This window comes from Panicum virgatum, chromosome 3N, assembly GCF_016808335.1.
Source record: "Panicum virgatum strain AP13 chromosome 3N, P.virgatum_v5, whole genome shotgun sequence".
In the NCBI taxonomy this organism is placed as follows: Eukaryota; Viridiplantae; Streptophyta; class Magnoliopsida; order Poales; family Poaceae; genus Panicum; species Panicum virgatum.
In genome coordinates, this window is record NC_053147.1 from 11,841,106 (window position 1) to 11,861,313 (window position 20,208).

General features: G+C 49.0%; 1 protein-coding gene across 1 annotated transcript; it reads left to right on the forward strand.

Annotated features, from left to right (window-relative positions):
- The first annotated feature begins 17,447 nt into the window (after positions 1-17,447).
- LOC120664295 lies at positions 17,448-20,162 on the forward strand. The gene is made up of 4 exons (XM_039943449.1): positions 17,448-18,229; positions 19,106-19,261; positions 19,348-19,531; positions 19,698-20,162. Exons 1-3 carry the CDS (start codon positions 17,486-17,488, stop codon positions 19,372-19,374), a joined length of 927 nt encoding a protein of 308 aa, XP_039799383.1. The 5' UTR covers positions 17,448-17,485; the 3' UTR covers positions 19,375-19,531; positions 19,698-20,162.
- The last annotated feature ends 46 nt before the right edge of the window (positions 20,163-20,208 follow it).

The window sequence follows — 20,208 nt, forward strand, 5'->3', positions numbered from 1 at the left end:
CCAAGTAACTTGAGCATGGACATGATCTTTCAAAAATGGATGCACACTATGGTCACTCAGGTTTCAAGAAGTTCAAATAAGTGTTTTTCAAATTATATCTCAAGAATATTTGGATTTCAATCAAGACTCAAATCAGAAAAGGCAAAATCAGGAAAAAGTCTATACACCGGTTTAACCGACGCTCTCATTTTTCTATACGTCGGTTAAACGAAGTCAGCAGAGTCTGGACAAGTCAATACACCGGTTAAACCGACATGTTTGAATTTAACGTCGGTGCATTAGTCCAGAGTTGGTTTTTCCAGGGTGTTTCAAGTTCTATACACCGGTTAAACCGACGATGTTTGAATCAAGACGTCGGTGCAATTGACCAGTGAGATGGTTTTTCAAAGGATTTCAGAAGTTGTACTCACCGGTTAAACCGACGATATGTTTGTGTTAACGTCGGTGCAGTTGTCCAGAGACTTGGTATTTCAGCTGATCAGTGGACAACTACACTCACCGGTTAAACCGATGATACGTCGGTTAATCTGCCCAAATTGTAACGGCTAGTTTTCAGAAGGGGCAGTTTACATTCATCGGTTAAACCGACGATGACTATTGGAGGTACGTCGGATTAACCGGCGCTACGCAGTTTTCTGGCAGCTTTTTCTCCAACGGCTCTATCCGTGTGAGTTGCCTATATATACCCCTCCAATGTGTCATTTTGCTACTCTTGACACCAGGAAACATCCAAACACTCATACTATAGTCAAGAGCCACCTTGAGCTTCATCATTCACATATTTGTTCTTTCAATCAATCAAGAAGCAAGACTAAGGACTTGAGTAGAGAGAAGCTTGTGTGCATCTGTTCTTGGTGACCGGTTCTTGCTCAAGTGAAGGCCCTAGCTTGTTACTCTTGGTGATTGGCATCACCTAGGCGATCTTGGTGATCGAGGTGTTTCTCGCGGAGCTTGCCAAGGATTGTGGGAGCCCGGAGAAGAAGATTGTACGTGGCTTGAGCTCCACCACGCCGGGATGGTGAACGGAGACTCTTAGTGAGCGCCCAAGTCTCGGTGACATGGGAGGTGACAAGACTCTTAGTGAGTGTCACAACGTGGATTAGGGGTGTGTGCCAACACATCGACACCACGGGAAAAAATCCGGTTGTCTCTTGCACTCTCACTCTTTTCAAGCACTTACTTTCATGCAATCTTTCATGTGCTTGACCTTAGAGATCATAGCTTAGCTCTACCTTGCTTAGTTTCATATCTTTATTAGCTTGTGTAGTTTGCTTTGTTTAGCCGGTTGGTGAATTGAGCCTTACTAGCTTTGCATAGGTTAAGGTTGTTTTAACTTCCTTAGAAATTTGAAAAAGGCCCAATTCACCCCCCTCTTGGTCCATCGATCCTTACACAAGTCACCTGACGCGGGCCATTTCGGCATCCCGGACTCCCGGTCAACTCACACCTCCGAGACTCACCCAAGTCCCTGATAACCAAGTCGGTGCGAGAAATCCCTCTCCTCGCACCTCAACTGCTATCCAAGCAGGAAAGTAGACTAGAGGGAGATAGAAAAGTATCAAGTCACTCTAACTAATGGTAGTAACAGAAGAGTAGGAAAGTACATGACCGAGTACACAGCTATACGTATAATTTTCACCCTGCAGGGGTTGTACACCTGTACCCACTCGCCCCGTCGCCAGTCAGCAGACAACTCCGACTGACTCCGAGGCACCGGTCTACTGAGAACAAGAACTAGCAGCCATGGCACCATCCTGCTTTCCCGGGTTTGGGCGCGTTCTCTCGCAAGAGGTCGCCCCGGGACTGTGAAGCCATCTAGAATAGGATTCCCAGGTATCCCGCGAATCGGGGAACGTCAGGTCCACACCTGCTTCCCCTGCACTGATACTACATCCGCCTACAGGCTTGGCACCATGCTTACTAGCCTCGGACCGGATCCACCCGCATAATGGATAAGTGGTGTGCACGCTCACAAAGTCCCACTAATCATAGTTACACCAACCGGTTCCTTATATGCCGGTTCTAGCAGTAATAAAGCGATAGCAGTTCTAGCAAGCAATGCCTAATAGGTAATCAAATCATAGATGGGCATGAACCTGAGACTTCTCGTAGTCGTCCTAGATCTTCGGAGTCTTCTCGTAGTCCGGGACGTCCTCCTAGGTCCTCTGGGCGTCCGGGGCGTCGATCAGCTCCTCCTCGCTAAGGGCCTATTCGTAATTACGAATTACTAAGGGGGCCAAAGTGCAAAAGTGCACAAAAGTATCCAAATAAGATCCAAATCACACCAAAACCTACTCTAATGGGTAGATCATGATTTTAGAAGAATTATGAAACTGGTTTCATAATTTTCGGAGCTCCGGTTGATTTATTAAGAATTTTTGAAGCTTAAAACAATTTCTGGAATTAAATAAAGGTTTTCGGAAGAACAAAAACACAGAGTGCGACACGTGGCAGCACCAGGGAGTGCCACGTGTCCTGCTGACGTCAGCATGGGGTCAGCAACTGCTGACGTCATCATGACGTCAACGTTGACTTAGTCAACTGGTCAACGTCCAGGTTAGTGGGTCCCACCGGTCAGTCTCACAGGAGACACTGACATGTGGGGCCCGCGTGTCAGGTCCGGGTAAAAGAAAAAGAGAAAGGGCAAAGGGGTGTAAACAGGCTCGAAGAGGTTAGCGGGCTGGCTCAAAGGCCCAACAACGGCTCGGCTCGGTCTACGGGATGGTTTCATGGGTCGGCTCGGATCTAAGGCCGGCTTGGGTCGGATGTCTGGCTTGGCCCGCGACGGAGCAGGCCGGCTCAGGGGTGCAAGCTCCTGGTGGATTGGGCCGTCGGTGGGTCCGGCCCATCTCTTCCTTCCTTCTTCTTCTTTTCTTTGCTTCTCCTCTTTGGTCTGGCAGGCCGGCTCCCTTGGCCGGGCCGGCTCGGTCATATTCTCTCCCTTCTTGCTTCATCTCGCCGGCGAGCTGACTCGACGGGGTAGGGCAGGGGCACGCAGACAAGGGCGGTACGGAGGTCCAGCTGCGGTGAAGAAAGGGGCAAGGGCTAGGTCGGGGCTAAGCGGCTTGGCTTGGCGCGGTCAAGGCTAGTGCGCGCGGGGCAAGGCCCGGCTGCACCAGTGCGCGCGTCCGCGCGCGGCGCGCGCATGGCGTGGCCGCGACAGCGGCGGACGACGAGCGGCACAGCGGTTTCATGTGCGCGGCGTGTGCTCAGGTCAGGGGCTCGGTGCTAGGCTAGCTGAGGGTCGGGTGGCGCGCACATGCGCGGGTTTCTGGCTTCCAGAACCGCGACATGGCCATGGCGAGCGTGCTCGGCACGGCGGTGCAGGGGTAGAGCGGCGGTAGGTTTACAGCTACGACAGCGGCGATGGGCCCCTGCAACGCGCACACAAAAGGGACTGGGGTGGTTCTAGGGGTTGGCTACGAATAGCTCATCGGCATGTCGCCGGCAGCTCACAGAGAAGGGCGAGGTCTGAGCGGTGGGGGCCTTCCGAGCTGGGTCAAGGAAGACAAGGGCGACGCCGTGGCGAGGCGCTGCTGTGTCGGGTCGGTGCTGTGCAGGCAGAGCCGGAACGTTAGCGTAGTCGTCCGTGGGCGTCGGCGCGACGTGGACGTTCCTGGCAGCGACGGTGTTCCTCCTCTCCCTTGACTCCCAGCACGACAGTGCTAGCTCGCTGGCGGCGTGCTCAATGGCGGCGTGCTCCCGGTGGTGGCGGTTCTCGGTAGCAGCTCTTGCTCATGCTCGGCTCCGGGCACAGCTGCGGCGCCCTCCTCCTTCGCGGGTCCTGGCAAGGGGCGGCGGCGGCAGCAACACCCCTCCTGGTTCCTCGGCGACGTCGGCACCGGGCTTCGGTGCCAGCGGCAAAAGACACCGGCAGCTTCCTCTTTTCCTCCTCCTTCTTCTCCCTTCTCTCCTCTATTCCTCCCTTTCTTGGCTGTCTTCCTCTCTGTTCTGCTTGTGGCGGCGGCAAAAGGGGAGAAATTCCCCACGGCTAGGGTTTGTGGTGGCCGCGGCGGGGGTTTTATAGGGGGCGCTAGGGCTTGTGCTCCACGGTGGGCCCGGACGCCGAGGAGAACGGCACGGATGGGACGGCTCGGCGTGGGGCGATGTGGGGGCCATCCAAGGCTTCCGCGGCGGGGCTTGGCGCGCAAGGCAAGGGGGACAGGGCAGCACGCTTCACGGCGGGCATCACGGTGTCTGCTGGCGTGGCGGGCGAGGCCGTTGCCCCTCCTTGGCGCGGAGCGAAGGCACGGCGCGGGCAGGTGGAGCGGAGCAGGGCGGCGTCGTCACGCGGAGGAGAAGAACAGAGGGAAGAGAAAGCTGCCGGTGGGGACGGCTCGTCAGCGGCACAGGTGAAAGGGGAGCGGGCGGCGCTGGATGGTTTGGGCCGCGCGGGCGCTTCTGCGCGCACGCGCGAGGTGGGCCGAGCGAAGGCGGTCGGAGCAGGCCAGCCGAGCGGGGTGACGAGCAGGCCGTGAGCGCAGGTTGGGCCGGCGGGAGGTGAGCGGGGCAGGCCGGGGTAACGGGCTTGGGCAGGAGGGTTAGCAGGCCGATCGGGCTGTGCGATGGCGCTGGTTGGGCTAGGTTTGTTAGAGGTTAGGGGTTAGAGGGGTTTTAGCCCAAGTTAGTTGTTAGCATTTGGATTTCATTTGAATGGCCAAATTCAAATGAATTCCCACCCACTTTCAAACAAAATAAGAATAAACTCACTTAAATTCCGATAAACATGGTAGATCCAAGAAGAGCCAAATAACTCCAAATATATCACACTAGCATTAGTGTCCTTACTTCAAACAAAGTTTTTAATTTACTAGGAATTTGAGGTGGAAAAGATGTCAACCTTATATTATTTCTAGCTATTATCACTAGCACACAAAAAGTTTTTGAAATTTCACATTTTTGGAGAATATAACATTCCGTAAAAATACGGGATGTTACAGACCTCCCACGCAGACATCGGCTGGGATCGGCCGATGGCCGCATGTAGCACGTCGGAGGTGTCAACGAGTGCAGCCTCTTCCTGCAATCCAGCTTCGTGAATAGACTGGGCTTCAACATGGATTAGGCTAGTGACCCCATCTCAGCTTGACCCTTGAGTGCCCAATTATCATTGAATTTGGCCAAATTTATGATATAAGCCTGGCTAAGTGGACTCCTTTACCGTGGGCTTCTTCTGACATTTGGCCTACCAATACTGGTCAAATTCTGGCGATAACACATACCCCCCAAGTTTGGCCAAATATGACAGAATCTTCTAAGCGCCAGCCGTAAACCAAATAAGAACATCATCTCCTCAAATTGTCTTCTCATGCCACTAATGGTCTTGCCCCCCGAGCCGATAGATCGGCTATTAGCCAACTGACTTTGTGACCGATTGCTTGAACTGGCCTCACGCCTTCCTCGACCAATCTCAATGTTGTTGCAGACCGGTCCTAGTTTTCATATTCCATGGATGGCACTGACTAATGTGATCATCCTCGTGCTTCATCGGCTCAGCATCAACACACACGGCCTCTCCTGCAAAACAATCACTTGCCGAACCGACGCTACAAAGATCATTGTGAATCGACTAAAAGCTGATGAATCATATTCGGCTAGCCAAACAGTCCACATAAACCAAACCATCATCATTGATAAAAATTTCTTCCCCCCACAAAAATATGCTATGTCATGCAAAGAGTGAGTGTGAGCCTCCAGGTATGTCTCAAAGCATTTACAAGTGCTAGCATGTATATACAGTGAGGGTATAGCATAAAGACACCGCATAGAAAAGCTCAAAAGAATATATCTATATTAGAACATGAGCAAGCAATTTTTAGGATTTTCAAAATAAAAAGCATCACCACTTAGCCCAACCAACTAGTACATTAAAGCATGACAAGCAAAAACCAGCAAGTACCTACACCAGTGAGCTCTTTTCGATACAAGGATCTTTTAACAAGCTTGATTACTCATGCCCTCAGGTCTTGCAGGTTAAAACATATTGCATTTGAAACTCAAACAAGCCTTTTGTTCTGTGCCAGGGGTTATTTGCTTATCAGGCCACTTCTTACCAACCAATGCTAAGCCTAGGTCCGTTGAACCATCAGAAGCTTAAAGCAAGTTTTGGTCATTCACATCCTAGTCCAAGTTCATGCTAAAAGTGCAATAGCAAGCAGTATCGAACTAGATCAGTGAGGGCATGGACATCATTCAGATTTTAATGTAATTTAGCACAAGATTATCATATAAGCATTGATACTCGAGCTGCATAAATGATTCCAAGAAAAGGATATAGCTACCAGGCATGTACAAGATAGTAAAAGCAAAGTCAGCCTACACATACTAGTAGCCAAGTAAAGCGGTGACCATATTTTAGATTTTCAAAAGAATAAAAGCCATGCTCGGTATCGGATATTCAACATATTCAAATGAGCCTAACCACACATGGTCACCAGCATCCACACCTCAAAATATAAACACGAAACACAAGTAGAAGCTACTAAGCATACAAGGAAGCTAGTGCAAGTGATAAACGCATATACTGTATGATGATGCAATGGTGGGTTTGAATATTACCAATCAAATTGGTTGTTGACGAGCCGATGGTTAAAATCCCGCCTGGTCTGTACTTGCCGTAATGCATTCTCATCACAACTATCGGCTGTTAGAAAGCCGAACATCTAAAGTCCAATCAGCACATCGCAATCGTCGAGAGCTCTTCAAATGCTTTGTCGACATGGATGAAGTAACCGATGTTGATCATGCGCCTGTTGCCGATGACGCTTTGGTGGTGGCAACGGCGGCCGCTGATCCTGATGAAGCAGAGGGTGTCGATGTGGCGAGGAAGGAGCACGTTGACGTTGTGGCGAAGGTGTTTGCTGGCGAGGTGGTGAACAGGCGCGGTACAGGAGCTCGAACACCGATGGCTTGTCATGCCGCCCTCTGGGAGCAGAACACTGTGGGCAATCGTCGGGGGTCAGGAGCCTTTCCATACTTTGGTTCCAGCAGAAGTGGAAGAACGGGCACTCCCAGTGCACCCTGATTCTTCCGTCATCCTGACGGGTGCGCTCCTCATCGTGGTGCCGCTCACGGTGGGGGCGTTCTTCTGAAGGCACGGATAGATCCATTCCGCAAAGAGCCGATTCAGGATCGCCGACAAGTTTGATCCCCCCAGTGCGGGTCCATGCGTAGTTCTTGAGGACTCGCTCTGCCAGGTCTGTCATGACCTAGTCATACCTCCACCAGTGCTCGCCTGTGAGGTCCTCCAGCATTGGCGGACCCAATCTTCTCTTAGGGATGAAGGCTTCCTTGTCTTCCTTGTCGGCCTTGGAACCAGGCAGCTTCGTAGGCATGGTGTCGATCGTACGTGCCGCCGTCGAGGTCTGGCTATCAGATCGGCGTGCCAGAATGTGTTTATTCTATGAGGCCAGTGGATAAGACCAGCCTCAACCCATTTTTTTCGCTTCGATCTGATCACAGTCTTCCAGTGCAATCCCTGAGATCGGCTTTTGTCCTTCCGCGTCCCAGGCGTTCATGTCTGCGAGCGAAACCTCGCTGGAGTCATCTGCACATACCACCTCCACTTCGTCACCATCCCATTGAACCAAACACTGGTGCATTGTGGAAGGAACACAATAATTGGCGTGAATCCAATCCCTCCCAAGCAGCACTGTGTACGTACTCTTACTGTTGACGATGAAGAACGAGGTTGGGACGGTCTTGCGGCCAACTGTCAACTCCACATTGAGGACGCCCTTTTCCTCCGACGGCTGCCCGTTGAAATCATTGAGCATTATGTTGGTCTTGATAAAGTCAGCAGCAGAACGACCCAATTAGCGCAGCACTGAATACGGCATCAAATTGACTGTGGCGCCAGTGTCGACCAACATCCTGTTCACAGGCTTACCATCGATGAGACCCTTGAGATATAACCCCTTCAGGTGCTTGTAGCTTTTCTCCTTGGGCTTCTCAAAGATGATCGGCTGTGGGCCAAGATCCAGCTGCGCGACGGCCAGCTCCTCCGGATGAGGTGCTCGAAATTCCGACGGGAGCACAAATACCATATTCACATCAGCCGACGGTTTCTCATCGGCTTTTAAATGCTTGGGACGCCACTCCCTCCTTGGAGGGTGCCTTGCCACTCTTTGCGGGCACCTGACTTGCCCCGTGAGATCCGGGCGCGCCTTCCTCAATATGTCAAGGTACCTTGCTTCCGCCTCTTCGAGATTGCGTAAGCGCTGCACTCTGCGCTTCTGCGAGCGACTGAGTCCGTCAGGACACCATCGTGGACGATGATACTTATCCTCCCCTTCGAGCTCAAGATCATCCCTGGATGGCCGCTCAACATGGTCGTCATGACGCGCTTTGGGCCCCAAGCGCCGGAACACCGACGTCTCGCCTGACTGGCGTCCCCGAGGCCTGCACTCCAGGCAATCATCGATAGTAGGCAATCGGCTCATGCCAGAATTCCAACAGTACCTGAAGAACGGGCAATGCCAGTGGTCGCGTATAGCCTGGCGCCTCCCCAACGTTCTCCCCGTGCGATGCTCGTACTCCTCCTCTTCCGATTCATACCGGCGACGCAGCTTGTACCGATACTCGTATTTTTCAAGAAGCCGAGTGGAAGCTGGGAGTTGATTCCGGATGTGACGCACTTGTTCTTCAGTAATATGTTGCTGCTCCAACTCGTCTTCATCCTGGGGCCGTTTGCCAGAATCGGCCTCTTTCCTCTGCTCGTCACGGCGGCGTACAGGTCCCACCATGTTAATCTGGAACGCAAAATTCTGGCCCTCAGGTCTAAGATCTGACAAATCCACCACGTTAGCCTGTGGGAACGGTTGACTGTCAACCTTCATCGTGTGTTGGGCCAGAATTAATCGGCCTTGCTCAATAGCGTATTGGATCTGCCGACGCAGCTCCTTGCAGTCATTCGTGGCATGGGTGAACGAGTGGTTCCACTTGCAGTACGGCCTCCCCCGCAGCTCTTGCGTCGTTGGCAGCTTGTGATTCTCTGGGAGCTTCAACTGCTTTTCTTTGAGCAGTAGATCGAATGTCTGCTCTGCCTTGGCCACGTCAAAGTCAAAACCCTTCACAAGCCCCTTCTGTTTGACCCACTTACACGGGACGGGGTTTGCTCCCGGGTCCACTCTGCCACAGCCACTTCTTGTTCCCCGCTAGAATCATCAGAATCATCTGCTTGGGCCATATTCACATGGCGCTTGAATTTTTCCTGGTACAACTCAGGGTGATAATGTTCATACATCGTGAGCTTCTGCACCATGTGTGCCAGAGATGTGAATTCCAACTGAAAAGTTAGATCCTTGATCGGCTTAGCGAGCCCCAGAACTGCCAAATCGACTGCCTCCTTTTCTGTGATGCGCGATGAGTAGCATCGATTCTTAACCTCTCTGAAGCGTTGTACGTACTCCGACACACTTTCCCCTCGCTTCTGCTTGACTTGGGCAGGGTCGGCAATCCCGGCTTCAGCAGTCTCTGAGTGATACTGGGTGTGGAACTGATTTTCCAGCTGCCTCCAAGTGCGGATCGAATCTGGGGCCAATGACGTGTACCTTCCAAAAGCTGAGCCCATGAGAGACTGGCAGAAGAACCGGACCCTCAGAGGATCCGATACTGAAATCATCCCAAGCTGTGTTAGGTATCGGCTCACATGCTCGATGGAGCTGGCCCCTTCTGACCCGGTGAACTTGGTGAACTCCGGGAGCCGATACTTGGGTGGCAACATGATCAAGTCGTAGTCGCTTGGGTACGGCTTGGAATAGCCGATCGCCTTTCTCTTGGGCAGAATGCCGAACTGGTCCCTTAGTATTGCGCTGATCTGCTCCACACTAAGAACTCCTGGGGCCGAGGGCTCAGCAGTCGGCCCAGTAGCGTACTTCGCTAGCCATGCTTGTTTCTCTGCATCTGCCCCTGAAGCTCCTGTACTCACCAGCTGTCCCGCGCGTGTTGGGTTGATGTTGTCAGGTATGTACACGCACGTGTAGCCGTGCGGGATCTCCTTAGGCGGCTCGCTCGGGAACTGGCCCTCCCCGGGACCACCGCCGATCTTGTAGACGACGTAGATCGGCGAAGTCTGTGGTCCTGGAGTTGTGAGCGAGTATGGCATTGGTGGCCTAGACTGAAGTGGGGCTTCTCCCCTGTGACTCCCCAGGATTGGTCCTGATGGGGAGTACTGGTTCTTGATCACCACCTGGACGACACGATGTGCCACACGCTCGAGCTCGTTCACCAGGCTTTCTGAGTGCCGATGAAGCGAGTGAGCCACCATGTAGTTCATCTCCTGGCACAGGGCTCTGGTGCGCTCCTCTGACAGTACGGACAAGTCAACGTTGTTGAGAGCACCTTCGGGTGAGAACCCCTTCTACCTGATGCCGTGGCTGCGGGTCCTCTCGAAAGAGCCGATGAGATCGGCTTCGAACTGAGCTTTGACCTCATCATACTTCTGCTGGTGTTCGGGGGTCAGCTCTTCATACGTGACAGGGTTGGTGGCCGGCGGAACCGGCGCTTGGTTCTGAGGTCCAGTCATCACGGCGGTGGACGTTGTTGCTGATGAAGGTCCCACTGGGCGTGCCAGAATGTGTTGTCGGTCAAAACCCACCGGCGAGTAGCGACAGGCAACACGAAGAGCCGGGAGGCTGCGGGGGCGCTGGCCGGCACCGGTCCCTCGGTCAACGTCCCAGATCCTGGCACACGCCGACGCTTCCGGAGATGCAGGGCGTGCCACCTGACCTATACCCGATCAGGAAGGTGCGAACGTGCTTTCGACGATTTTCCTGCATGCACAAACATGTGTAAACATTAGTCCGAGCCGTGGTCGGCTCCCCGGTACGACTCTTGCATTGGCTTTAAAGAGCCGATCGAGTCCCGGTGTCAGATCAGATTTGCATATGCGGATATTAATAGATAAAGCAAATAACTGCAAAAACTGCTTCAATTAGATCTAGCTAATCCAATCCACGACGGTAAAAGCTTCACTGCTAGATCGGAACATCCTACATGTAGTTAGGCCTAACGAGCGTAATAGATAACCAAACCTTAACCAGAATAGAGGTTTAAGAATAAGAGAAAGCCGATTCCCGGATTAATCCCTATTAAGATCAAGGCAAAGCATCTAATACGTCGCCGGATCGTCCAACCCGTTTGCAAGGCCTAACCTAGCAGATATTAAGCCGATTCTTAAGTATAAGAACAAATCATAATAGATTAGATCTACTAGATAGAAAAGAAGCAGTGTGTTATCTCTACGCGACTAACTCTATGCAACAAGAATTAGCGTAAGATTAATACATGATCACGCAGAGATAACATGATATTCGTAGATGATAAACAACAAGAGCATGATAAATCTACTAAAGGTCATACTACGAACATCAGGATAACTAGCACTACTCGCCATAAAAAACGCTTCAGTACGAGTAATACCAAGGTAAAAACAAGAACAATGCTGCCCTGATCACAAGAAGTGATCAGGACAGCATGACGCTTACTTGGATGAAACCCTAGGATTAGGGGTGGCGGTGCGCCGAGAATTGTTGTTGCGAGACGTGATGATGTTCTCCTTTTTTCATTAAATGAATAGGTACATATTTATAGTTTAGATGACTTGACCCATAAGGCAAACTCTAACTAACAAAAGGAAACAAAATATAATATCTAAATAACTAACTAAATCTGGACTCCTGCCTTCCATCAATCTAGATCTTCATGAACCTTCCAGATATCAGCCGAAACAATCGTGGCAGATCTTATTGTTTCGGCAATCCCCGTCGACTCCGAACTGTATCTTGACGTGCCCTGCTGTGGGGTCGGGCGAGGCAGACCTCCCGCGCATACGTCGGCTGGGATCGGCCGATGGCCGCATGTAGCACGTCGGAGGTGTCAACGAGTGCAGCCTCTTCCTGCAATGCAGCTTCGTGAATAGACTGGGCTTCAACATGGATTAGGTCCGTGACCCCATCCCAGCTTCACCCTTGAGTGCCCAATTATCATTATATTTGGCCAAACTTATGATATAAGCCTGGCTAAATGGACTCCTTTACCGTAGTCTTCTTCTGACATTTGGCCTACCAATCCTGTTCAAATTCTGGCGATAACAGTATGTAATTGGTTTTTTTTCAACTGTATTTAATGTTTTATGAATGTGCCCGAAAATTCGATGTAATAGGTACTGCGCAAATTTTTTTGGAACTAAACGCAGCCTATAGAGAAGAACAAAGTGAGGTAGGAAAGTGCAGCATCCGCTGCCCTAGCCCCCCTCCATCTGCGGACAAGTGTGTGCATGCAAAAGCTCTTTAAAAAATCGGAAGGCCACTAGTTTATGCGAAAGGCGCGCGCGCACGAGCCCGCCGGAGTGCACGGCCGTGCGTGTCACCAGCTCGCGGCCGAGCCGATGGTGGCCACTGCCGCCCATGATTGACTGTGGCTTCCTAATTCCGGAATGTTCACATGCCACATTGCGTGTGCACTGCAACAACCGCGAGAGAGAGGACCGAGGAGGAGAGGGGAGATGAGATCTCTTCGGAATTGCATCTGCTATTAGCGCTACAGTAGAAGAGATAGGGCCAGGAGGAAAAACTTCCGGATCCTGATCGATCGTAGACGATGATGTCCTTTTGAGTGATTTCTGCCGTGTTTGGTTACCATTCTGAAATTTTTTTTACAAAAAAACAAATGCATACATAGAATACTAAATGAATTTTATTTGTAAAATTTTTTCATGAATGAGTGTAATTCTTCGAGATAAATCTAATGAGTCAAGTTCTACCAGGATTTGCTACAGTGATACTACAGCAACCGCTCCTAATTATCCTCCAATCATACTGTCAAATGTCTTATTAGCTAGAGCACACGCTACAGTGCCATAATTATGAAAATTATTTTGTAATTAGACTTCTTTTAATACCACTAACTAGTGGTCAAAAGGCAAAAAGTTTTCACTCTCTAACCAAATACGGCCTTCATCGTGGAAGGATCGCACAGGGTGAGTACGGTTGCAGCACGGGGATCGGAGGGAGCCCCAATGCCCCATAGAACGGAAGCCGTTTCTCCGCGGACGGGAAGGGGAGGCTGCCGGTGGGCCAGCCTTCTGCCGGCCTAACCTGAAGTCCTGACCCGGGTTATTCTGCCTATGTACATCGCCATTCAACGCCGCCTAATTGACTCCAGCTAATTCATCGAATCCGCGTACGAGAATTCACCCGAATACGAATGTGCTTTCACCAACCGTACTTTGGCATGACGCCCTGGCCATTTCACCTCTGTTAGTATTTTTTTTTCTTTCAACCTTTCCTTTTAAAATTGTTTTTTCCTACATGGAGTCGAAATTCAAATGTCATGGCGATGTTGAAAAGAATTCATTCCTGCAAATGGTTTCATCGTGTGTCTATTTATGGAAAATGTTTTTTAAGAGGGTAAAACTGTAAAATATACTCTCTTTTCCTTTTTTTTAAAGATAATGTATTTTCCACCGGGACGACCCTAAAAAATATTGTTGTTTCACCTTGGAAGCAAAGCTAGCGACATGTGTCGTGGCAGGATTGATGATGCCTCCTTGTGCAGAGACTGACAGTGGCGTGCGAGTCAGAGAGGGCGTGACGATCAGAGGAATTTAAGGATCAGGTCGCCTCCCTCGAATAACTGGCGTTATTTAATTAGTAGCATTGTATCCTAGTACCACGGCAGGACTATGTGCTGGTCGTTAATAGGTCTTCTTGTTTAGTTGCAGGTTGTAAAATTTTTGAAAGAGTATTTTTCTATATTTGAAATACTAAATATAGACTACTCACAAAATAAATTACAGAATTTATCTGTAAATCGCGAGACGAATTTAATGAGCCTAATTAATCTGTCATCAGAGGTTGTTTACTATAGCATTACTGTAGCAATTTAGCACATAATTACGGCCTAATTAGGTTTATTAGATTCGTATCGCGGTTTACAGGTAAACTGTGCAATGCATTTTTTATTTCGTCTAGATTTAAGTCTCCATGCAGGTGTCGGAAAAAAAATTTGGAATTTTGAATTTTGCAACTAAACAAAGAGTAAATAGATAAATACTCATGAAATTGCACATGATAGATAAAGAAACCTGTGCAGTGAAATTGCAAGTTTCACACATGCTTTCCACTATTTTTGCGTCGTGCCAGCCGAACAGGAACAGCCATGCCAGTCTTGGCTTTGGATTGGAGCCTCGCCATCTGAGCCAATCCCAGGTGGACCGTCGTGTTTGCCCAAAGAGCAAAGCTTTCATTTTCGGAGAGACTGGCTCACCATGTCACACGCGACGACCGTGTAGCTGGAGAAAGAGAAAGCACGTGCAATGTAATGTATACCTGCGTCGGTTTAGGACAGTTTGGTAAAAAGTTGCATTCAAATCTTGTCGGTGAAGCCTGTTCATCACTTGCAGAGCACTGCTGAGGCCATGCGTGCTTCCCCGCCCGGCCCCTGAAGATCAAGGATGCGTCGTCGCTCGTCGCTGTCTTGCATTCGTGACCAACCAAAAACAGTACCATGTGTCCATGTATATTGGAAGGCTGCACTGTTTTCAGTGTTTCATTATTTTATTTGTTGAAGTAGATTGAAGAATCTACTTTGTTATTTCGTTTAAGAACCTATTAAATGTTTTTAAATCTAGTCAATCCAAGAATTTTTTTATATATAACTGTTAGACTAAATGATATATTAAAAATAAGAAGTTTCAGATATCTTTAGCGCAAGCGGTTCCAGTTCCAAAGGCTGAACACCAGTTAGCCATTAGCTATACTCTACCACTGGACGCATTTCCTTTTCAGTATCAGCGAGCGACCATTTCAGGGCCGGGCCTGTTTAGTTCCCAAAAATTTTCAAGCCGTCACATCAAATTTTTGGACACATGCATGAAGCATTAAATATAGTTTAGAAAAATAACTAATTGCACAATTTAGTTGAAAATGATGAGATGAATTTTTTGAGCCTAATTAGTACATGATTGGACACTAATTACCAAATAAAAACAAAAGTGCTACAATAGCTGAAACCTAAAAAATTTCACGAACTAAACATGCCCTCAGTGTTCTGCCGCGATAGCATTTTGCTTGCACGCTTTCAGTGTATGCAAAGAGCGATGAGCTTTGTATGCTACACGCACTCTTGCTAGCTAGTATCATCACATCTCTGCCGATCTGCATCTAGAGAGTAGAGACCTATGTAAATACGGACAAACAAAAAAATTGTTATAGGGTGGCATTTATTTGTTCGATGATATATTTAATGGATGACTGGTTATGCATGCATGCCAATCCACGGTTTGTTTGTTACTGACGGCGAAGAAGTGCGTGAGTGCTTCCAGAACTGGCCATAACGTGCGTAGCTTTCCCAGTTGCCGCACAGCTAGAGCTAGCGGCTAGCAGTTCGTTCGCTTGGTGCGCGCAGCTGGAGGGCACGAACGGCGCGTCGTGCGCGTACGGCGTACGCGCGCGCGCGCGCCCTGGCCACACGAGATGGATGGATCGATGGATGGAGGTTGGAAAAAGGAGCGGCCAAGATCTCAAACCGTCACGCGTCGACTACTATCCACGGCCGAGATCTCGTGTCGTTGCGCACCAGATTGGCAGATTGACAGCGATCTCCTGATCGATCGATTCCCCTGCAGCATCTTGTTCGTTACGGGTGTCGCCATCCTCCGATCCTAGCTCAGCTGCTGGCCTGCTGCCATCTGCATGCGCGCTGCTTCCGGCGTGCGTGCGTTGCTGCTGCGCACGCTGCCTCTGCCTTTGATCACAGCAAGGGCCTGGCGGGTTTCCGGTTGCTCGTTGGGCACGTTAGTTGTTGCCAGTTGACCGCTGCAACGGCGACATCAATGAACGAAACATCGTGGCATGGCGTCCAAGGAACATACTCCTAGCGTACGCTGATCGATCGGCCAGGTGGTCTGACCCAACCCAACCCAACCTTAACCCAACCCAGGTGAGCGAGCGAGGGAGGAAGAAGAAGAAGAAGAAGGTGTTGTGGGGCCACAGTTCGTTACGTGCTTTTGTGGGGGCGTGTACCTGCATGGCCTTTTTATCAGCAAGCACATGTGCGAAGGTTGGTTGCGCCAGCGCGCCACCGGTGCGGCGGCTAGCTATCTATTTCCGCTTCCGCCACACACCTGCTGCCGTAGCCGTAGCACGCAGGGCGGCAACCACCGGGCCATCTCTGCGGCACCAGGTTGCGGTGGGATAGAGGGCGCATGGCACGTTAGGCGTGCGCCGAACTCTGCCTGCGCGCCACTTGCGCGGCGTGCCCTGGTAGGGGTCGGCCCGTATATGGGCAGGTAGGAGGAGCGGAGTGGAGTATAATATCCAGGTGCGTCCAAAGCCGTCGCGGTCAGGCCCTGGATCGTGCGGCGGCGATCGAGCCGGCGACAACCACCACCATGGGCATGGCACCAAGCGAAACACCCCACCGCCACCGGTACTTGTGTGCAGGGTTCAGCGAAAGCCCGTGAACCAAACCGTCATGCACTCGGACAGACGGATGAACCGGTGTTTTTTAGCTTTTGTTTTTTTTTGAAAAGCCTAGCTTTTGGGTTTTCAGTTTGACTTTCAAAATTGATCATTTTTATTGACTGTTATTGATAATTATGGGTATCAGACTCTTAACACGATATATGTTTGATTCGATGATGCCAAACTCCAATTTGTCATTCCTGCAAAGATTTTTGTTTGAGGCTCAGTTGGAGGCTCTTGTATCATTGTCCAACAATGTTATTCACGGAGCCTAAGGGCTAAGGCTGAGTGGGGCTGAATTGCGAATGGGCCAGATGATTACATGGGCTGTTGAAGTGGGCTTTGCGAGCTGGACCATGATGATATATGTACGTGTACGTGCCCCCCGGGAAATCCTATATATCTTTCGGAATTTTTTTTTCTATCTTCCACTGTTTGAGATTCGTGCAAACCCTCTCATCTATTCGATCTCCTCATCCCTAATCTTCTTCCTCCTTCTTCCTCACCCTGCACCGCCGCCGCCGCCCCCCGATCCGCCCACTGCGCGCGCCGCCCCGCCCGCTGCTGCCGCTCCCGCGCGCTGCACGCGCGTGCTGCCACGCGCTGCGGCTGCTGCTCCTGCTGCGTGCCTGCTGCCACGCGCCGCTGCGCCTGCTGATGCTGCGCGCACTGCTGCTGCTACGCAGGCTGCCGCGCGCTGCCGCTGCTACTCCTGTCGTTGCGCGTCGCTGCCGCGCACGCTGCTGCCAGAGAAAAAATGTCAAGCTCACCGGAGAAGAAATCTGTTCAATATTTTTATTTTAGTATTGTCAACATTTTATGTTTCCAATTTCAATGTTTTGTCCTTACAGTTTCAACATTTTAAAAAAAATGTTGAATATGTTTAACAAAATGTTGAGTTAATTTTATTGAAATGTTGAACATATTTGTAACAGATAATTAAGTTAAAGTGAGTTTTAAAGATAATTGAGTTAATTACGGGAGCCCCATTTCTCAAGGCGGGAAGGATTACTCCTGTGATGATGTTGATATGTGGATCCATGCCGCTATCAAAGCGTAGAGCCCGCGTCATCCAGCTCGTCGGGCATCCAGAGGACGAATGCTACACTCATTTCCTGCGCGTCAACATTGTGTCCTGCCACCTCAAAGTCCTGATGCTATCGGAATCGTGGTTGAATGACAGGACGCTAAGACAGCTCTCTACTCGGTGCCCTTCTTTGGAAGTCCTGGATCTCAAAGAGTGCTGTCTGGAAGGCCGTGAGATATCATCTGCCTCGCTCAGGAGCTTAACCATTGACAAATGCATGATTAAAGAGGGTCTCACCATTGCTGCTCCAAACCTTGTATCGCTGCGCTGCGTCAAGCCGTACCACCAAGCTCCCTTGTTCCAGAAAATGGGATCAATTGCCACGGCTACTATCGTGCTTGATGACTCTTTCTTGCATGTTGATTATAAACACAAGTGTGAATCCATCCACAGTTCTCCACCACATGATGAAGGCAGTGACAGTGACTGTTCACCTGAAGATGATCCTCGCTACTGTAGTGATTCCTGTAGTGATGCAAGTACTTGTCAATACAGTGAGGTCCTAACTTATAGCGAGGATGAACAGGGCCAAGATCACTGCAAATGCAATTACGGCCCATATTGGATCCGTCGTGGCTCTGGTCGTCAAAACAGATATGAAATTTTAGGTGGCCACAATGCTCTTGGCAGCCTATCAAATGCTACAAGTTTGGAGCTATTAGGTGATGCTGGGGAGGTATAACTAAGAATCTTGTGCTGACATCCCCCCACCCCCACCCCACCCCACTATATATGTTATGTGATCCTTTTCCTTAAAACCCTCTAGTATGATGGTTGTTTTGCATTCTAGTATCAATATCGGCTCAATTGACTTGAGTACAAACAAACCTAATCAGGAGAACAGTTCTAGTTTGTTTTCCTGTTATCAAGTATTGTAAAACTAAACTGACTGAATACTTTAATTTTGTAACAGCATTGTTTTCCATTCTTTGATTATATTTTGCAAAACTTAAATTTACCGCCAAAGCTATCATAGAAGTCTAACTTGTATAGTATAGTAAGTTTCAGATAACCAAACATTCAGGGGTTAATATTCTTAGGATCTACAAGTCCAACCCTGTCTCTCTTGAGGTCGCTTGACAATATATTCTCATGAGTCATATACAGATACTGGAGGCTCACTCAGTAGGGCCCTTCTGCATTCATGTGACTCATGGGGACATGTTATCAGGTGGTCTGGTGTGCAGAGTGGTTTAGCTCCTTAACAAATTTCAACACACCTAAAATTCAGGCTAAAACTAAAGATGGATTCCATATTTTATGATTGAATCAAACCATTGCTGCATTTTTTAAGCAAAAGAGGTGGTGAGGAAATAAATTTTAATGGTGAGGTTACATTTTTTTCGTAACCATTGCTGCATTTTTTTTGGTTGTTAACATATATTATCCATAGCTTTTACCTTTTTTACATATCATTAAACTATTCTCAAGACAATGTCGCGTGCTCCTTTACCTGTTTACTTCCCCAAAAAGGTTGTTTATTCATGTGCTGTTATTATTCTTCTCTACGCACTGATCGAATTCACTTGTATGTTCCTTGTTCCATATGAAGGTGATTCTGAACAGGGAACTGAAAACATGCCCAGTTTTTAGCAATCTGAAGACATTGTCCCTTGGTGAATGGTGTATGACTGCTCACTTTGATTCTTTAGTTTCCTTCCTACAGCATTCCCCTAATCTGGAGAGGCTTTTTCTTGAACTTAAAATGGTATGTATACGGAAACATCCTGTGAATATTTCTTGATGTGGTTTTGTTTTTATGTTCCATTAATAGTGTTCTTTTTCTGCAAAAAGTATGACGATCCCGATGAGGAAATGTAAGACAACTGGCTAGTGGGAAGATCATTTGCTTGTACACACCTTAAAATGGTGAAAATCAAATGTTCGGAGTATGAAACAAGAGTCCATTTGTTGGCAGAGTTGTTCAGGTCCAATGGTGTATCTTCTGAGAAAATATACGTCCGTAAGCAGAGCACCTGTGAGTCATATATTCTCTTCATACTCTTACCATCAGGCATTTTCCAATGTCATTCAGTCCTACTATTACTATTTTGGTTACATGGCAATGCTATTCTGTTTACTTGAAGTTCTTTTCTATTTATAATCGGGGTCGATAAACTCATGTTTTCCAACGTTTACACCAGGCCACTACATCAAACCATTTTAGAATGAAGATAGAGGGAGTTTGCCATGCCGGAACTGCTGTTCTTGAATGTGATGGTCACGTTTATCATTGTGGGCAAGGAAGTACGTTTTTTGTGCCACACTGACGGACGAAATGCCAGCAGATCTGTTATGGATGGCCGTACCTCTTTATTAATGGAATGATTCATGTAAGAAACAAATGGGATATAATAGTAGCTAAAGGTTTTAGTTTGTGGACTTGTGGTGATTGCAGACTTGCAGTAAGAAATAGTGGACTTGTACAACAGGCTTTTGTGCTGTTTTAGTTTGTGTTATGTTTGGAGCATTGCCGGTGTCCGAGAAGCTTGCAGCGTGATTGTAACACTTTGTGTCTGGGGATGGTAGCAGGGAGCACTCAGCTGCCCGTTAGACTACTACTCATACCGTAAATCTGAACCTCGAAGTAACATGCATTGTGGTCTGAATTCAGGTGGATAATTTGGACCGAATACATATATATATATATATATA

Coding starts and splice junctions, on each gene's coding strand:
- LOC120664295 (XM_039943449.1), top strand. CDS start 17,486: ATGATGTTGATATGTGGATCCATGCCGCTATCAAAGCGTAGAGCCCGC. Junction 18,230..19,105: donor TATTAGGTGATGCTGGGGAG/GTATAACTAAGA, acceptor TTCCATATGAAG/GTGATTCTGAACAGGGAACT. Junction 19,262..19,347: donor TTTTTCTTGAACTTAAAATG/GTATGTATACGG, acceptor TTCTGCAAAAAG/TATGACGATCCCGATGAGGA.